Here is a 19,013-nt window from a genome sequence, read left to right as displayed (position 1 = left end):
CTTCCCTGTCATGGGAATTTTTTGTCTTTATTTAACAGATGTTTAAGTTCCTCCTGCTGGGGTGGGCTGGCAGCAGCCAAATTGCGGTTCTTCAGTTTTTTTTTTTTTTTTTGAGTTAGGTTATTTTAGAAGCTTAATACAGTATTACTTAAGAAGTTAAAATAAGTGGTGATGTTTATGGCAAGAAAATGGTGATGTAATGTACATTCTTTTCATTATGAGGACGACATGATGTGGGTTCCTGGTAAATGTAACTAGGGATTGGAATATTGGAGAGGGTTGTTGTATGGAAAAGGATGTTGAATGTTTATGTGGTAATAAACTGATATGTGGGATGCAGGTGTGAGGAAATAAGTAGGGAAAGAAAAGAGTGGTTTGGAGCCCTCATTTGGAATTGGATGGGTAAGATATGGTTGGAAGGAAATGGAGGTTTCAGATGTGATTTCATGGTTTGAGAATCAAAGGCAATTAAAATTTTGCTGGAAAAGGATACGCTATGTTTGAAGGTAGAGGGAAGTGGGATGTGTTGATAAAGGTGAGGCAGCAGACCGGGGGAGCTGTAGGAAAGATGATGGTGTTATATATGGGAAATTTATGAGCTGGCACAGGATATGGTTGGAATAAACAGGTGGATACGGAAAGTGAGGTGCACCATGTGTCTACTGTCTGCTTACTTGAAACACAACACACTTAAATATTTGGAGTTTCATCTGGCTAGGCTCATGCACTTCCTGCATCTACACCTATAGGCCCTACTTCACAAGGATCCTTTGTGTACCACTGTTACTTGCACCCTTTCCTGTTCCAGTCGTGAATAGTTCGAGGGAAGAACAATTCCCAGTAAGCTTATGTGCGGACTCGCAGTAATACATCTGTTGCTCTTCTAGAAACGTACGCTCGCGAAACCGTATACCACTGGAGTTGGTTGATAATCTCTGTGAGACTTTCGTACTGAATAAATGAGCTTGTAATGAAATGTCCTGCTCTTCTTTAGCTTTTCTCTATTTCCCCTGTCAATCCTATCTGGTACGGATCCCATAATGACGATCAATACTCAAGTATTAATCGGACGAGGGTTTTGTAAGCTACCTCCTTTGTTGATGGACTACACAACGGGTACTAGGGAAGTTTTGCAACACGACGCAACAATAAGTCCCAGAAAGCTGATCGCTGCAGTGTTCTGAGAATACTTCATACATGGATTGTAGCCGCTGTGCCAAGTCTGTGGGTGCAGTCACTAGCAGGGTTAGTTTGAAGTGCTTGCTATGGCATCGTGGTCACGAAGTGAGATTTGGGCAGTTTTGCGGTACAACTTCGCGGGTGGCTTAAACACAGACCAGTGCTTTGAAGAAACGACTCTCTGCACTCGGCCATGTGTATCCACATCGCACAACTATATTCAGGTGGTACAGAGAATTCCAAAGAGGATATTTCTCTCTGGAGGACGCTGAGAGGACGGGAAAACCACGATAATCAGTTACGGAGGAAAACGTTGATGATTTGAGGAAAATGGTAGACGAAGACAGGATACCTTAGGGTTAAATGTACCAGCAATTCATTCGATTATGCGTGATCATTTGCAAGTAAAGAAACTTTGTTGTCTCTGGGTGCCGTATAGACTGACGGAATAGCAGATGACACGATGTGTTGCTTGGTGCCGGGAGAGGTTACGAACGTTTTCTAAGGGACAATCGCAAAATGTGAATAACTTCGTGACAGGTGATGAGACTTGGCTGTACTATTAAGACTTGCCGACTAAGATTCAGTACATAGTTTAGGTCTTTGAAGATGACGACTCACCCATAGCTGTCAAATAATCCCAATCAGTAAAGAAGCAAATGATAGCTGTTTTGTTCAACTCGAGTGGAATTGTAGAGCGTGTTGTTTTAGACACACGGAAGACAGTCACAGCTAAGTGGTACACCGAGCAGTGCCTGCCCAAAGTCATCCAGTCTTTGAAGAACCTGCGATCGAAGTCAAGAATGGACACCCAGTTGCTCCATCACGACAACGCTCCATCTCACTGCGTCAAAGCACGTACCGAATATTTGCGGGGTGCAGGACTGAAACTAATTGGCACCCTCCTTACAGTCCAGACCTTGATCCTTGTGACTTTTTACTTTTCCCGCAGTGGAAATGAACGTGAAAGGAGTCCAATTTTCAAGTGATGAGAACCTCATGATGGATTGACACAACGAGTGTGCCTTACTCCCTACAGAAACCTGGGAGAACTGGTTTAGGGAGTGGTTCTGGAGGATGGAGAGGTGTATTCAGTTTGGTGGAAATTACTTTGAAAAAATTAAAAATAAATGTAGCTGTATTGCAAAACTTTTGTAGCACAATTCGCATTTCTTGAGGATTATTCTAATGAGTCTCAGTCTTGGCACCTGCCTTTCCTGCAACAAGTTTTATGTGGTCGTTCCACTTTAAATCCCTCCATATGCATACTCCTAGATATTTTATTGAACTAACTGCTTCCAGTATCGTTCTGTAATTGTGTAAATAATGGGTCTTCCTGCCTGTGTACACGCAATACTTAATTTGTTTATGCTGAGGGTCAATTGCCACTCCCTGCACCGACTGACGATCCTCTGCAGGTCTTCCAGCGTGTTGCTACAATTTTATAGCATTGTGACTGCCCTGTATACAGCAGCATCACCCAGGGAAATCTTCATGGAAGTTGCGATGTTGTCGACTATATCATTTACATATATTGTGAAAAATAATAGATTTATAACACAACTCGGGGTGCATTCGAAGTAATTTTTATGTCTTAAGACTTCTTTCCATTGAAATGACATGCTATGCTCGGTTTGCTAGATGTTCTTCAGTCCTATCTCACAGGTTGTCTGATGTCCCATTCATTCGTATTTTGTCCATTAGACGGCAGTGTGGAACTGTAACGGACGCCTTCCGGAAGTCAAGGAACAGGGCATCTACCTTGGCGCCTGAACCTAATGCTTTCTGGGTGTCGCGGGCGAACAGAATCAGCTGGGTTTACCATCATCGTTGTTTTGGTACCCATGTTGATTCCCGCAGAGGAGATTATGGTTCTCCATAAATGTCATAATACCAAGCATAAAACATCTTCCAAAACACTACAGTTGATTGATATCAGAGATATAGGCCAGGCCTATAGTTTTTTCCTTGTTTGGCGACCCTTCTTGAAAGTGGGAATAGCCCGTGCTTTTTACCAATCATCAAGAACACTTCTGCTGCAAAAACCTACAGTACACGGCTGCCAAAAGAGGAGCAAGTTTTTTCGCATACTCTATGTAGAATAGTACTGGTATCCCACCAGGTCCAGTTACCTTCCTTCTCTTAAGCGATTTCAGTTGCTTTTCTATCCCATGATCATTTATCTCGATATCAACAACTTTGATATTCCTGCGATGATTTAAAGGAGGCAGTACACTTCATCTTTCTCTGTGGAGCAGTTATGGAAAAAGACGTTTAGTGTTTCAGCCTTTTCTGTGTCGTCATCCATTTCAATGCCATTATGGTCACAGAGTGTCTGGATAGATGGCTTCAATTCATTTACTGATTTAACATAAGACCAAAACTTCTTAGGATTTTCTATCGAGTTGATAGACAGAATTTAGCTTTTGAATTCATTGAAGACTTCACACGTGACTCCCCTTATGCTAATTTTGGCTTCCTTTAATTTTTGTTTGTCAGTAAGGCTTTAGCTCCATTTAAATTTGCATTGGAGCTTTCTGTGCTTTCATAGCAGCTTTCAAATATGGCTATCGAACCAGGGTAGGCCTTTTCCATCCCTCACGACTCCACTCACCACATACCTGTCTGAAGTGTACTGTACAATGCTCTTGAACATTGTCCATTGATGCTCAACATTGTCAGTGGTAGGATGAAATTTTCATGCTGACCGCTCAAGTAATCTGTTTCTTGTCACTCTCACCATGCATAGACATCTTCCAACCTTTCTTTGTATTCCTATTTAAAGCTGTATTCAGTGATGCTGTAATGGTATTATGATTGTTGATTGCTTGTTTACACTAACTGCATCCAAATGTTTGGGTCTTTTTGTTACTTGCAGATCTAAGATAATATCTTCTCAAACTACTCTTCAGATAAGGCATTTACAACAATTTCACATGATTCCATGTCTCTGCTACACACCCTAATCACTTGTCTCCCAGTCCATAGTTGGTATTGTTAAGTGACATTGGATTGTTGCCCGCATTGGTGGAGAGTGAAATGAAATATCAGGATGACAGGAAATGTGTTCAATTAATTTCTTTATTCTCGCCCTTGGTCAAAGCACATCAGGAACAGCTTGGTGGAGGCATTGAGGTGCCTCTCCTGTGACACAATAGACGTCCACCCTTGCTGACAGTGCAAAGAGTGGGGCCAAGTGTGGCATCAGTCGAATGCCACTGTCAGTGAACTCTCCAGCTGCAACTGTGATCACAACATGGTGGCACAGCTGACAATGCCCGTCAACTTCCTCCAGTCAGTGGGCAGCTCCCTCATGACTCAGGGAAGGCTCTCCTGTCTGGTGGTTGAACAGCAGACCCTGCATTGCTTTCCGGAATGTCACTCTGGATGTTACACACTCTTGTTGTAGGCTGTGATACTGAGATGAGAATGTCTTAGTACACAAATGGCTTCAGACTATGTTTTGTTTAGGCACATACTCTAAACACTTCCACAGCGAAAAGTGAAGCAAGGCGTCCCTCATTCCACTAGCATATTGCAGTGTTGGCTGTTGCTATACCGTGCCAAGTCAGCCGTATTTTGCTCATCAGTGTATAACACTCTCCCCCATCTGTGGCTGGCTCTGTTGCAACTCACTTCCACTCTGGCGTATTTTGCACTGGCTACACTCGACACACTACTTTGCCCTATTTTTTATCAAGACCCATTCCCTCGGGTCAACCAAACTAGATTATCCTTTACTCTAAAGTTCCTCATGGTCAGCCCCTCTGTCCCTGTTTCACCTCTTTAGAATTATTCTGCAGTTGGTTTCCTTAACCCTATCACTTGATCTTACACATTTCCATAGGACCCCTTGCCCTGCTGCTTAACTCAAACACCATGGAACTTAATTCATTACTAGGCTTCTTTCACATTAACTTCTAACTTCTGCTCCAAACTTGCGATCTAAAATGAATCAACTATTCTTAAAAATACCCACATGTGTGTTCAGTTTCCATCTGCTGCTTTTATACTTTGGAAATCCAATCCCTTGAAATCTGAATCACAGCTGGGTCCAAGCTCAGTTTTGTGCTTCTTCTTCTACAGACCAAAATAAGGACTATGCTTAGCAGAATAAGTGCCAATATAGTGGTTGGTATGACAATAGTGAATGCAGCCTCTTTCTGATACTGATTTTCCTGATATGAATTTACATCCCACAATAAGATTTCCAGGGAGATTCGTCCCTCCTGCTGGTTCAGAAGTGTGTTCTGGCCCCAGAGTCTTATTTAAGCTGGTTAGATCTGTGGTAGATAGCATGTCCATGGGTTCCTCCAGCCAGTAAAATCCAGGCTGTGAAATATTCAGGTGAGTTATCCTTGAAATAATGTTGTGCAGATGGAAAGTAGGCCCCACTATCTCACACACTGTTCCATTTAATAACAAAGCACTCCTGTTAAATTCTAGTGTCTTTGCTGACGTAAGCTTCGTCTGCTCAAAACAACCAGCCACTACTATCATTCTGTCAAAGGCAGAGTACAAACAATGCACCTCAACCTGCTAAAAATACAATTCCGGCATGATTACTTCTTTATTGCGTTCTCTTACCTCCTTTTGTCCCGTTAACAATTTCACTGTGCAGGAATCCTGCCCCTCAGGAAGGCTGTCATTTCTCCTCAGTGGTATTTTTTTGTAACTTTGCTTCCTCCATTTCTACATATCTTTCCTTATCTTTTGCAATTAATAACAGTCAATTCATTTTTGCTCCTACAAATTTCTTCAGTATTGCCCACTTGACAGGAGACACATGATCTATGTAGCACTTGTAATGTGCTTGTTTCCCTTCTGCAGGTATAGAAACAGAAATGTAAACTTTTGCTCCATCATTTCTCACTGGTACTGGGGTTACCTTGGAATAAAAAGGTAGGGTTTTGTGCTCATGTTCTAAAAGCAACCACAATTCTGCAGTAGTTCCTTGTGTACTTCCTTAGATCCCATGAAGCTCTGGTAACAGCACATTTATCCCTAGCTGACCTCTTACAGCATGTTGCATAGACTCCTATAGTTCTATTACCTTCTTTCATGCTTCCCAAATGCTATCTTCTATGGACTGAAACCATTTTGCTGTTACTACTTCCCTGTCTAAGACTGCCACTTCAGTTTGTAGTTCCCTGATATTCTGATTAAATGCCTCTTCTGCAGCTCTGGCACACTGCATTACTTCTCCAGTCATCACAGTAGTTGTGTGTTATTCAATATGTCCTTCTCTAAATCCCACCTACAGGCAGGAATACCTATTACTTTCCTCCCCCTTCACACCTATAAAAAGGTTATTTATTCTGGCCCTCACCCATAGTACATCAGGAACAGCTTAGCGGAGGCGTCGAGTTGCCTCTCATGTTAAACAATAGACATCAAGCATGCTGACAGTACAAAGAGGGGGGCCAAGTGGGGCATCGCTCAAATATCACAGCCAGTGAAATCTCCAGCTGCAATCATGATCACAGTGTGGTGGCACAGCTGACAATGCCCATAAACTTCTTTTGTTGAGCAGGTGGCTCCCTCGTGACTCAGGGCAGACTGCCCTGTCTGGTGGTCGAACGGTGGACCTTATACTGTGTTCCGGGATCTCACTCCAGGTGTCACTTGTTCTTGGCATAGGCTGTGATATTGAGATGAGAATATCTTAGTACACGAATGGCTGAGTACTTATATGCTCCAGAATATGTTTGTTTAGGACTTACGGCACATACTCTAAACACCTCCATGGTGACAAGTGAGGAAAGAATTCTCTCCTTCTGCTAGCATATTGCAGTGATGGCTGTGGCTATCCCATGCCCAGCTGGCTCTGCTTCTGCCAGTTGGCCATATTTTGCTTTGCAGTGCGTAACACTCTCACCCACCTGTGGCTGGCTCTGTTGCATTACACTTCCGCTCTAGCACATTTTTTTTTATTGAATACAGTCAATAAACTACATTATGCTGAGGTCTCCATCTAGTATTACAACATCATGAAATGTACATGAAATATTTTCCAACTTTCCCCTCAAATGTTCCACCACTACTTTTCCTGAGGCAGGTGTCTGTAAAAGTATCCCATAACCATGTCTATAAAAGTATCCGATAACCATGTCTGATCAATTTTTAACACTTGTTTTCATCCAAATTAGTTTTCATTCTGAAACTGTACTAATCTCACTAGATATTATTGCATTTCTTCAATTATACAAAGAGAAGAGTTTTGTATATCTCCTGCACAGATGTCTTCTGCAATAACGATTAACTCTTCCTTTGTTCAGTTAATTTTTAAAAACCAGTGGCCATTAATTTCATAATAATATACATCCTGATACTGACTGCATGCTGTAATAGCCTTAAAAACATGAAACTACTGACATATTATTTTTTGTGGTTGCACTTAACCTGTAAAGCAAAGGATATAACTGTGCTCTTCTCATCGACTATAACAGTACAAAGACAGTGTGAACCAATGAGGGAATGAATGGCAAGACTGAAAAATGACAGGCATAGACAGATAGGTAGATATGCTGGTAGATAGATAGATATACTATTGTTCCATAAACTCATACTGAGGAGATACTTGGGGATATGGAGCTCATCGCAAAAACAAAAAATTAATGTTTATAAAAAATAATCTAATATTCCTTCCATGGATCCTAAGTGACATATAATTTGTGGAAGGGGAATAAATAAAAAGTCTGAAACAATTTTTTGTTTAAAAGTTCACACTGAACTATTCACTAACTCATAAATGTATATACACTAAAACCCTTAGAACAATTTCACTACTAACACAGACTATTTTATTGCAGTATAGATGTGTAGAAGTCAGAATTTTATACAAGACTCATTTCACTGATATTTTTAACATATGTATCAACAGGTTGTACAAAAATACACCGAAGTGACAAAAATCATTAGATACTTCCTAATATCATGTTGGACCTCCTTTTTTCTGGCATAATGCAGCATCTTGACATGCCATGGACTCAATATATCTTCGGAAGTCCCCTGCACAAATATTGAGCCACACTGCCTCTATAACCATCCATAACAGCAAAAGTGTTGCCAGTGCAGGATTTTATGCATGAACTGACCTCTCAATTATGTCTCATAAAAACAGATGGGATTAACATCGGGCGATCTGGGTGGCCAAATCATTCACTCAAATAATCCAGAATGTTATTTACACCAATCATGAACAACTGTGGCCCAGTGACATGGTGCATTGTAATCCATAAATATTCCATCATTGTTTGGGAACATGAACTCATGAATGGCTACAAATGATCTCCAAGTAGCCAAACATAACCATTTCCAATCAATGATTTGTTCATTCCACACAAACACGGCCAATACCATTATAGAGGCACCACAATCAGCCTACACAGTGCTTTGTTGACAATGTGGGTACAGGCTTCATGGGGTCTACACTGCACCCAAACCCTACTATCAGCTCTTAGTAACTGGAATCACGACTCATCTGACCAGGCCAGTCATCTACGGTCCAACCAATATGGTCACTAAGGATGATGTCATGCTGTTAGCAGAGGCACTCGCATAGGTCATCTGCTGCCATGGCCCATTAACAAAACATTTTGCAGCACTGTCCTCACAGATATGCTCATTGTACATCCCACATTGATTTCCGCCATTATTTCACACAGTGGTGCTTGACTGTTAACAGAGACAACTCTATGCGAACAGCACTTAAGCAGCAGTTAGACAGATTTGATCTATTTTGCAGAAGTTTCTGTAGTATCATGTTATTCCAATTTTCTTAAAATGGTATTACCATTTACCCATTCAAACACATTTGACAGATCATAGAATATACTGGTAGCATGTAACTTATTGTAAAATGAATTAATTACATTATCACTGTATGGGTAAATAGTCTTCTCAATGAATACCCTTTAAAAATCCAAATCCTGCATCTCATAATATATTATTTTTAGTCAGGTGGCTAAGAAGGTGCTTGTAAAGAGTCTTTCCCAAAATTGTCATGGATGATGGCAAAAGTGAAATGTTACAACCTTTTATGACAGGAAATTAATAAATAATTCACTGTGATGCAATGATGTCTCATCGTTACATGCTTAATTTTCTTCTGAATAAGCATCTGGCAGTACACACAAGTGAAAGGTCAAAAATAAAAAAAATAAAATTAAAAATAGAAAAATTCCTATATGTTTGTCAACAGAATGGATGAGGCTGAACTTTGAGATAAATATGTGCTAAATCATTTAATAATAACTCACATTTAAATTTATTCCATTTGAATCCATCTTCAGTGCATCTTCCTTAAAAAGAAATTGCACAGCCAGTAAAAGACCTAATTTCAGTGAGTAGTGAAGCCATAGATTCACAATGAGATGGTTATGTTTTTCCAGCTTTTCATTATACAATGATAGTGACTTCAGATTATCTAAATAAACTTAATCTTACATTGCCACCATAATCCTGTTGCATAGGTTATTTTTAAATGTGGAGTAGAGCTGTCAGTAATTAAAACTGCAGTGCTGATCATTGTCAGAAGTCCTATGCAGTCAGCATCATTTGAGGAAACACAGAAATTTGTTCTATTAAGAGAATCACAATCCACTATTTAACTTTATAGAGTTCCCTTCTAAGTTAATTTTATTTCTTTTTTTCCATCAGAGCACACATTTCACTTTCATTGGGAATATTCTGCACACTGAGCAAACTAATGATCAAGACACGTCCATGCTATATTCACACATACACTATGTGATCAAAAGTATCTGGACACCTGGCTGAAAATGACTTACAAATTCATGGCACCCTCCATTGGTAACGCTGGAATAGCCCTGATGATAGCTTCCATCCTCACAGGTGCTAGAGGGTTTCTTGGGGGATTGCAGCCCATTCTTCACAGAGTGCTGCACAGGTATCGATTATGGTCGGTGGGGCCTGGCACGAAGTTGGCGTTCCAAAACTTCCCAAAAGTTTTCTATAGGACTCAGGTCAGGACTCGGTGTAGGCCAGTCCATTACAGGGATGTTATTGTCATGTAACCACTCTGCCACAGGCCATGCTTGACCATGTTGAAAGATGCAGTCACCATCCCTGAATTTCTCTTCAACAGTGAGAAGCAAGAAGGGGCTTAAAACATCAATGTAGGCCTGTACTGTGATAGTTTGCAAGCCCCGTCCTTGAAAAACACGACCACGTCATAACACCACCGCCTCTGAATTTTGCTGGTGGCACTACACACCCCAATAGATGATGTTCACGAGGCATTCACCATACCCACACCCTGCCATCAGCTTGCCACATTGTGTACTGTAATTCGTCACTCCACACAATGTGTATCCACTGTTCAGTCATTCAATGTTCACACTCTTTACACCAAGTGATGACCCTCTTCAACTGTCGGCGGTCTCTGGCAGTCAACAGACGAGGTCGGCCTGTACGCTTTTGTGCTGTATGTGTCCCTTCACGTTTCTACTTCACTATCACATCAGAAACAGTGGACCTAGGGATGCTTAGGAGTGTAGAAATCTCCCGTACAGACATATGATGCAAGTGACCCCAATCACCTGACCATGTTCGAAGTCCATGAGTTCTGCGGAGCACCTCATTCTGCTCTCTCATGATGTCTAATGACTACTAAGGTAACTGATATGGAGTACCTGGCAGTAGGTGGCAGCACAATGCACCTAATATGAAAAATGTATGTTTTTGGGGGGTGTCTGGATACTTTTGATCACATAGCATACACCACTTGTGTGATATAGGACTTGATCATGTTTACTAACTCAAGTAAAATTTACTGTACTTTTTGACTAGAGCAAATTCAATTACCTATAAAACTTACTTAATAATATTTGATACTCTACTACCTGTTTCCAGGTGCCAGGGACTTACAACAGCACCATCATCACTGGGTTGACACCATTTACGATGTATGAAATTAATGTGATTGCACGTAACATCCACGGACAGAGCTTACCATCATACACAATTAGAACTTTGACACTAACATCTGGAAAGCTTAAGCAGACCACTGTTGCAGAATCACCTCAGTTGCCCGACATCAAAAGCTGCTGTATCAAGAAGGGTGTTTCACATGCAACGTAAGTCCTGGATTCATGTCCTGTTGTACTGAAAATGAATGTACAGTATATGTTTCAGTGAGAATGATCTATTTTCAGTCTTGGCATTAAGTTTACAACAAGTTAATTCTTGTCAAAAGTAATAATTTTTTTTCTGTTTTCACCCTAAGTGAAATAGAAATCAATTCTACTGTTGTGTTCATTGCAGTGATTTTAATTTGTAATATTGATGTACAAAGTAAGCTCTGCCATACTGAATGGGCCTATACCTGATGTCACTTAAGTACATACATACAGACATTCATTAACATATCTTGCTCTACAAATCCCATCTCAGCTTATTGTGCAACCCACATTTAAGTTATTTACATACAAGACATCTGCAGGAGATCACTAGCTGTACAGTCATGCCCTAGTAAAATCATAGTAGATGAGTGTCATGTCACCATACCTCAATGAATCTTGAGCTTGTACAGTGTTCTGCAATGTTATTTGCTATATCTTCAGTGGTACAAATTTTACACAGATCAAATCTTTTCTGGTTCATGTTAGTCAAGGCTATTACCTGAGTCAGCCTGAGCATTCTTTTTAGCTAGTATTCAATTCTCATTTAAAAAAGAATGGAACTTAGGCTGGTTATTCATTTCATATTATTTATGAATTTTCCTCTCCAGTTGCAATGCAATGCTTTTAATTTGCAACTGGATCAGAAAATCCCATAAATAATGCACTTTCAACAGTTGTGGCCCTGCCTCACATCACATAAATGAATATGATGATTCTTCATTTTTTTCAGAACCAAAGGTTACTGGTACCTGAAGATTTTTAATTTTAAAACCTAAACAACAGGAATTCTGTATTGCAAAATATTCTGTATGCGACTTCCCATTTAGTAAAGATTAAGATGCCTGAAATACACATTGTAGGATGTAGGGTTTACAACCAGTATGTCAGAGCAAGACAGATTTAATTACTAGACCTACACCACAGCTGAAAACAGTGGTTGACAATGGTAATGCAAACAAATTTACATTGTACATCTTTAGAGATCAAGATTATTGGTGGAAAGGAATCCTGTTTTTTCGTATGTGTATATGAAAAAAGCATTGTCTGCTAGATACGACCAAACTGAAATTGCCATTCAACCACTCTCAATGCAGTTAGTTGTTATCATTATTCTTTCCATTGTTTTTATTCAATTCAAGATGCTCCACCGTCATTTTGTCACCATATCAACATGACAGCTGAGGTCAGTCACATTCTGGAAGTATGCTTCAGGGTAATTGCTTTGCTAACCTGTCTCTGAACATCATCGGGATACAACTTTGTAATAAAGATATACAGGAAGATCATTCATTTATTGATTCATCAAGTTTTGTAGATTCCACTAAGAAGGAGAATGTTCTGGCATGTGGATTGAGTCAAGGTGTTCAGTAACAAAAGATAAGCAACTCGCAGAAACTTAATGTGTACAATAAACTGTCATTATAATGCTTAATACTATTTGTGCGTACAGCATACACATTTGCTGGAGGACTGATTAGGATGATCATTCAGCTGTAAATTATGGTAAAACGTAGAGAATGTAACATTCTTGTTTTATGGTGAGTTATAAAAAGTAGAACCATTCACAAAGCTACAAAGACTCATTGTTTCCACTTGTTTTGTATATTTTTGTAAAAAACCAGATTGCATTCAGCATCAAGGAAATATATATCTATGAAAGGAAATATTATCATTTGTTACAGATGTGTTAATAAACTGTGTGACCCTACTTTGTCAGAAATTGCTGAGGTCACAGATTTAATGATATGTGCTCCATGGGCAACAGACACATTTCGATGTTTGACAAATGGGATTGACCATACAGCATGTTGTCGGGCCAGAGGCCTTCCTGTTCACTGTCAAGAACTTTGTTCAGGCAACATCACTCAACTGGACTTCAGCTACTTCAAGTAAGTTTTACGATCTTGAGTTTCATGCTGAAGGTGCATGGTATGTCTTCAATACATTTCTCAGGATTATATAATTACATTATTGAACAACCCACTGATTTCATTGTATCCTTAACTGAAATCTTTGCGACAGCAGTATTTTGTTACTGGTGTATAGAGAACAGCATACATACTGTTATAATTAGACACAGAAGCATAAACTGTGACATACTTTGAATGATTGTTACCAACAAAAAAAACTGTTCAATTTTGCAATTAAATTTGTATTTTAGTAAATATAACATAATTACTGATTTTCAGCACACACTATCCAACATGTCTTCTGATTTTCAAATGAGTGTAGGGAGAATTAATCTGCTTACCATTGCTCCAAAGATGGTATGCTTATTATGTGAAATGTACAATTCTTTTTGCAGAGAATGTAGATATGTATTGTTTCTGTGATAATGATAGAAACTTTTTCGAGTTTATCCCTTACGTCGAGAACACATCAGCCAAAATTGGAAGAATCCTCTGAAAATACAATGAGATTCAAAAAGAAAGGACAGAGTTCAATTCTTTATTACAATCTATAAAAGATAGAAACACATTGTGCACATCACTGGATGGAGAGAGGTTCAAAGTCTGGCATGAATGCACTGTTGTTAGTTTGTAACAACATGGTGACTACACCATAAGATAAATCATTTTGTGTCTTGTAAATTGTGCAAAGTCAGTCCATTGTTCAAGTCTTACATGCGTTCTGCCATTGAATCAGCAGGAACCCACCTCTGCAGTAAGCAGATTCATGACTGGTATAAACAATTCTTGGAAGTTGGTTGCATATGCAAAGGAAAGAGTACTTTTTTATCATGCATGTCTGATGAAAATATCAAGCATATCTGAGAAGCATTCACATGGAGTCCTCAGAAGTCCACAAGATTGGTAGACCAGGAGCTTCAGCTTCTTCAAACAACAGTATGGCATGTACTGAAATGATGACTTCACATAAAGCCTTACAAATTGCATTTACTGCAGCAATTGCATCCCAGCAACCATAACAGAAAATAAGAATTTTGCCTTTCAGTTCTCCAGGATATGGTGGAGGACACTTTTTCTGATGCATTGATGTGTCATCTATCAGAAAAGTAAACCACCAGAATGTAAAAATTTGGGGACCACAATATCCTGACGGTGTTGTCGAACATGAAAGAGACTCACTGAGATTAAATGTTTTTGTGTCATCTGAGTTCACACAAACTGCATGGACCTTTTTTTTTTTTTTTTTTTTTTTTTTTTTTTTTTTTTTTTTTTTTTTTGCGGAGGAAACTGTGACAGGAATGTCATATGTCATACCTAGACATGCTGCAACATTGGTTGTTTCCTCATCTTCAGAAAGGTTCAAATAATTTCATTGTTATGCATTATGGCGCCCCACATTTTCTTAACACCATCCCACAAGGTTGGATTGCAAGAAGTGGACAACAGGATGTTGTACATTGCTTTTGGCCTCCCAGGTCACCAGACCTCACATCTTACAATTTTTTTTTCTAAGGGGTCCCAACTATGCTTCAAGAGCTGAGAAATTGATAAACAGAGAACTGCTGATCTGTGTGTAGAATGAAATGCGCTACCATTTCAATGTTTCTTGAGCAACGCACCATGCTCAAGCTGATTGTGTGGTACAGTGTCTGTGTGAACATAAAACTTTGAAAATTCTTCCATCCAGTGACATGCACAATGTGTTTCTGTCTTTCATGGTTTCTCTGTAATAAACAACTCAAATCTTCTCTTTCATTTTGAATCACTTATATAACATCAAGCTTGTACTCCAACCATCATGAAAGACAAAGCCTTGTTGCATCTGTTAAGGATGAGTTAGGACTCTAGAAACTGGGAGTCTATTGCATCCTGTGTCAGTGTGGAAAAATGTACATAGGTCAGACTCTCTGGACGGTACATTAAAGATGCTCAGAATACTAGTATCACACAGATAAAGAACAACCAATGAAGTCAGATGTCACAAAGCACTGTACGTCCAAAGGACAAAGAATTAATTATGAATGCCTTAAGTCTTTATAACAGGCCACCACATTATGGGACTGCATTTTAAAAGAATCCAGCTACATGATGAACTGATGAATAAACACAGCAGTGTTGAAATTAGTAAGGCTTGGGACTTACCCTTGAGCATGATCAAGGTACAATAGGCTGTGGGTTGATCCTCAAACACCATGCCCACTGAAGAACTGAGCCCACACCACCTAGTCATTCATACTCCAAATCAGCAGCGTCCTGACACCTGCAGTGTCAGCACAGAAATTGGCAATCATGGCTCTTTTCCAGACCACGCATTTACCCTTCCACCACATTAGTGAACCCTTGCTTGCATATTGCAGGCCTGAAGTTGAGATAAGAAGGAAGGGGGAGGATAGGATGGAGCCCAGTGGAAGACGGTCATTCATTAGTACTCGCTGAAGCCAGCAACAATTCATCTGACTGAAATACCGTACCATTCAGATGATGCGTTTGGGTGAATAGCTGAGGACATTTTGAAGTCATTGTAAGCCAGGAAAGCTAAAATCACACAAATATTATTCACAGGAGATGCGAGGCAGAAGTCGTAAGTGAAACCTGAACTCTTAACTAGGTCAGGAAAAATTGTGTACATGAACTCCTGGCTGCTAATATATGGTTTTATTTGTAAAAGCCTTAAAAAATAAAGTGTCATCAGACAACAGTATGGATCAAAGGAGAATAGTGTAACAGGCTTGAGGCAATATTCATTGACCCAAATACATTTTTAAATGAGAAATGTTTGGAAAAGGCCTTGCACCTCAATATTTTGTATACATGTGCAAAATCCTAAAAATCAAGGGAAACTTATACATTCTGATGGAGATGATAAATTCAAGATGTGTGTATACAGGGTGATTCAAAAATGCATGTAAATATTTTAAGGGTGTATTTGTGAGGTAAATATAAGACAAAAATGTTCTATAAATGTTTTTCCATAAACGTTTAATTCCAGAGTTATCGTTAAATACGAAAGTCATGTCCGTATCAAAACGACGGCAGTGCAAGCAGCAGGATGCCATATTCTGGTACGTAATTCACATACGTATCTCCCAACAGTTGATTCGAAACTGCATGAATAGTGTTTGTTTTTGTTTGCACGTGATGTTTACTCCTACTGTACGGAAGATGACGCTGATGTTGTTGGTAACGGAAAAGTACGTCCTGTCGTTCATTCATCGTCGGAAGGCTAAAGGTTTCGTGCACATGATGTACTCAAACAGTGAGTATGCTGATATGCACCTTGTGTATGGTGCAGCAGATGGAAATGCACAGACGAAGGTACAGTGAGCTGTTTCCAGGAAGACGGTTACCAAGTCATCAGACGTTTGTATCTGTGGACAGACGTATGCGGGAGTATGGCATTCGTCCTGGGCCACATTCAGGTCGACCACTTGAGCATGCAGTGAACGTCGAGGAACATGTTTTGGACCTGGTAGACCAAGATCCATCTATCAGTACGAGACAAATTAGTGCAGCTGTACGACTTCCACAATCTACTGTATGGCGGCTGCTTCGGAGACAACAGTTGCATCCATTTCACCTGCAAAAAGTGCACGAATTGACACCTGAAGACTATCCTCGCCGTCAGCAATTCTGCCAGTGGTTACAAGAGCGTCATTTGAATGATCCAATGTTCATTCGGCGGATATTATTCACAGATGAGGCCATGTTTACTCGTGCGGGTGTAATCAATTCGCATAATATGCACCAGTGGGCTGTCGAGAATCCTGGCGCGAGAATTGTGCGTGGATATCAACATCAATTCTCCATAAACATTTGGTGTGGTATTGTGGGGAATTACTTACTCGGACCTCATGTTCTGCCTCCAAGGCTGAATGGGCACGCGTACTGCGAATTTTTGGAGGGAGAATTGCCTGGATTGTTACAGGATGTCCCTCTTGCAACACGAGCCACCATGTGATTTATGCACGATGGTGCTCCCGCCCATTACAGCCGCAACGTAAGGGCGTACCTCAATTCTGCGTATCCACATCGATGGATAGGTCGCGGAGGACCAATTGCTTGGCCAGCCAGATCACCTGACCTGAACCCTTTAGACTTTTATTTATGGGGCCGACTAAAGACATTGGTGTATTCTTCTGCAGTACCGAACAGAGAAGTGCTACAACAAAGAATTGAAGGTGGTTGTGAAATTATTCGTGGAGAGTTGAACGGACTGTGTAATGTGCAGAGATCATTGATGCGACGAGCACGGGTCTGTCTGCAAGTTCAGGGACAGCATTTTGAACATGCATTGCATTAAGATTTGTGCAAATACAGTACAGTACAGTACAGTCTGTAAAATGCTTCAATTTTCCTTAGTTATTGTGCATTGCTGTAGTTCAATCAACAGGACCTAAATTAATACAGTGTTCGCGAGGAATTGTTTCAGTTTGTTACGTCACGTTTATTTATCAGTTTGCGTTGTTAGTCCAAATGCACTGTAATTAAACTGTGAACTCTGGGAATTAAATACCTTACGTTGTATTGAATGTATTATCCTGTTTTGTTCATAACTCTGTAATAAGCCAAGTATGGAAAAAATTGTATAGAACATTTTTGTCTTATATTTACCTCACAAATACACCCTTGAAATATTTACATGCATTTTTGAATCACATATATATATATATATATATATATATATATATATATATATATATATATATATATATATATATAAATTGAAAACAAAACTTCATAGGTAAGTGGAGCACACTTTATTGTCTTTAATAAACAAAACCTTGGTTTAAGGAGAGGAATACCCACATCTGCTACCAAGGCACTTATGATATTATTTTACAACCACTGTCCATTATTAGCAACCAGGCCTTTGAGAAAGGGTGTTTTGCAAATGTACTAAAATACACAGAGATAAAACCATTATTCAGAAAGGCAGGAAAGATGGGGAATTCCTTAAAGTGTTTGAAAAATGGTTAAAATCTTATTTGCCTTCCAACAAGGAAAAGGCACACTAAATGCTGTAAGTGAATTTATGCAAAATGCATGCTCCACATTAGAAAAAGGTAAAAAGGCCACAGTCACAGGAATATTCTGTGATCTGATAAAAGCATTAGATGCAGTAAATCACTCCTTACTCCTCCACAAATTTCTGGTGTGAGATCAGTGACAGTGCGTTATAGCTCACATTTAACACATAAGAAGCAAAAAGCAAACATTATATTAAATTCATGTAATTACCTCTCTGGCAGGAAATCAGGTTTCCCAAAGAGTCTCACAGGATTTGATATTGGGTCCTGTTCTGTATAAGTGACCTACCACCTACTACTGCTGTTAATTCAATCATATTTGCAAATAGTACATCACTTATAAATAAAAGTAAGATGCCCCCAAAAAATGCACAAAGTGTCAAAAATACTACAGAAAGACTTGAATCCTTGTACTGTCAAACTAAAATGGAATATCAATAAAATCCAGATTATACAATATGAAACTAAGCCATTACAACAGTCAAACAATGGAAAATCCAGGATAGAATGTAGCAATATTATGAGGACAGTTGCTTAGGATGGACTGTAACAATGTTATGAGAAGGAAAGTTGCTCAGGATGGAATGTAACAATATGAGAAGGAAGCAACTTTCCTTCTCATAATATTGTTAAGCTATTACAACAGAGAGACATGAGACAGAAGCAAACCATGTAAGATTTTTAGCCCTAACTCTTGACATAAATTTGAATTGGAAGGTACACATAGACTACTTAGTAAATAAATTAAAAAG

The 19,013-nt window shown here is 39.5% G+C and overlaps 1 protein-coding gene across 4 annotated transcripts in view; it reads left to right on the top strand.

Annotated features, from left to right (window-relative positions):
• The window catches only part of LOC126237234 (Ig-like and fibronectin type-III domain-containing protein 1), a 1,152,289-nt gene that overhangs the window by 1,047,063 nt on the left and 86,213 nt on the right, over positions 1-19,013 (top strand). For all 4 annotated transcript variants that reach the window (XM_049947130.1, XM_049947127.1, XM_049947128.1 and 1 more), the window contains 2 exons: positions 11,056-11,279; positions 13,007-13,213. In XM_049947130.1, the coding sequence (XP_049803087.1) occupies positions 11,056-11,279; positions 13,007-13,213 (431 nt within the window). The remainder of the gene's footprint in view (positions 1-11,055; positions 11,280-13,006; positions 13,214-19,013) is intronic.

This window comes from Schistocerca nitens, chromosome 2, assembly GCF_023898315.1.
Source record: "Schistocerca nitens isolate TAMUIC-IGC-003100 chromosome 2, iqSchNite1.1, whole genome shotgun sequence".
Classification (NCBI taxonomy): domain Eukaryota; kingdom Metazoa; phylum Arthropoda; class Insecta; order Orthoptera; family Acrididae; genus Schistocerca; species Schistocerca nitens.
The sequence above is the reverse complement of the archived record's forward strand: the minus strand, read 5'-3'. Positions and strand labels throughout refer to the sequence as shown.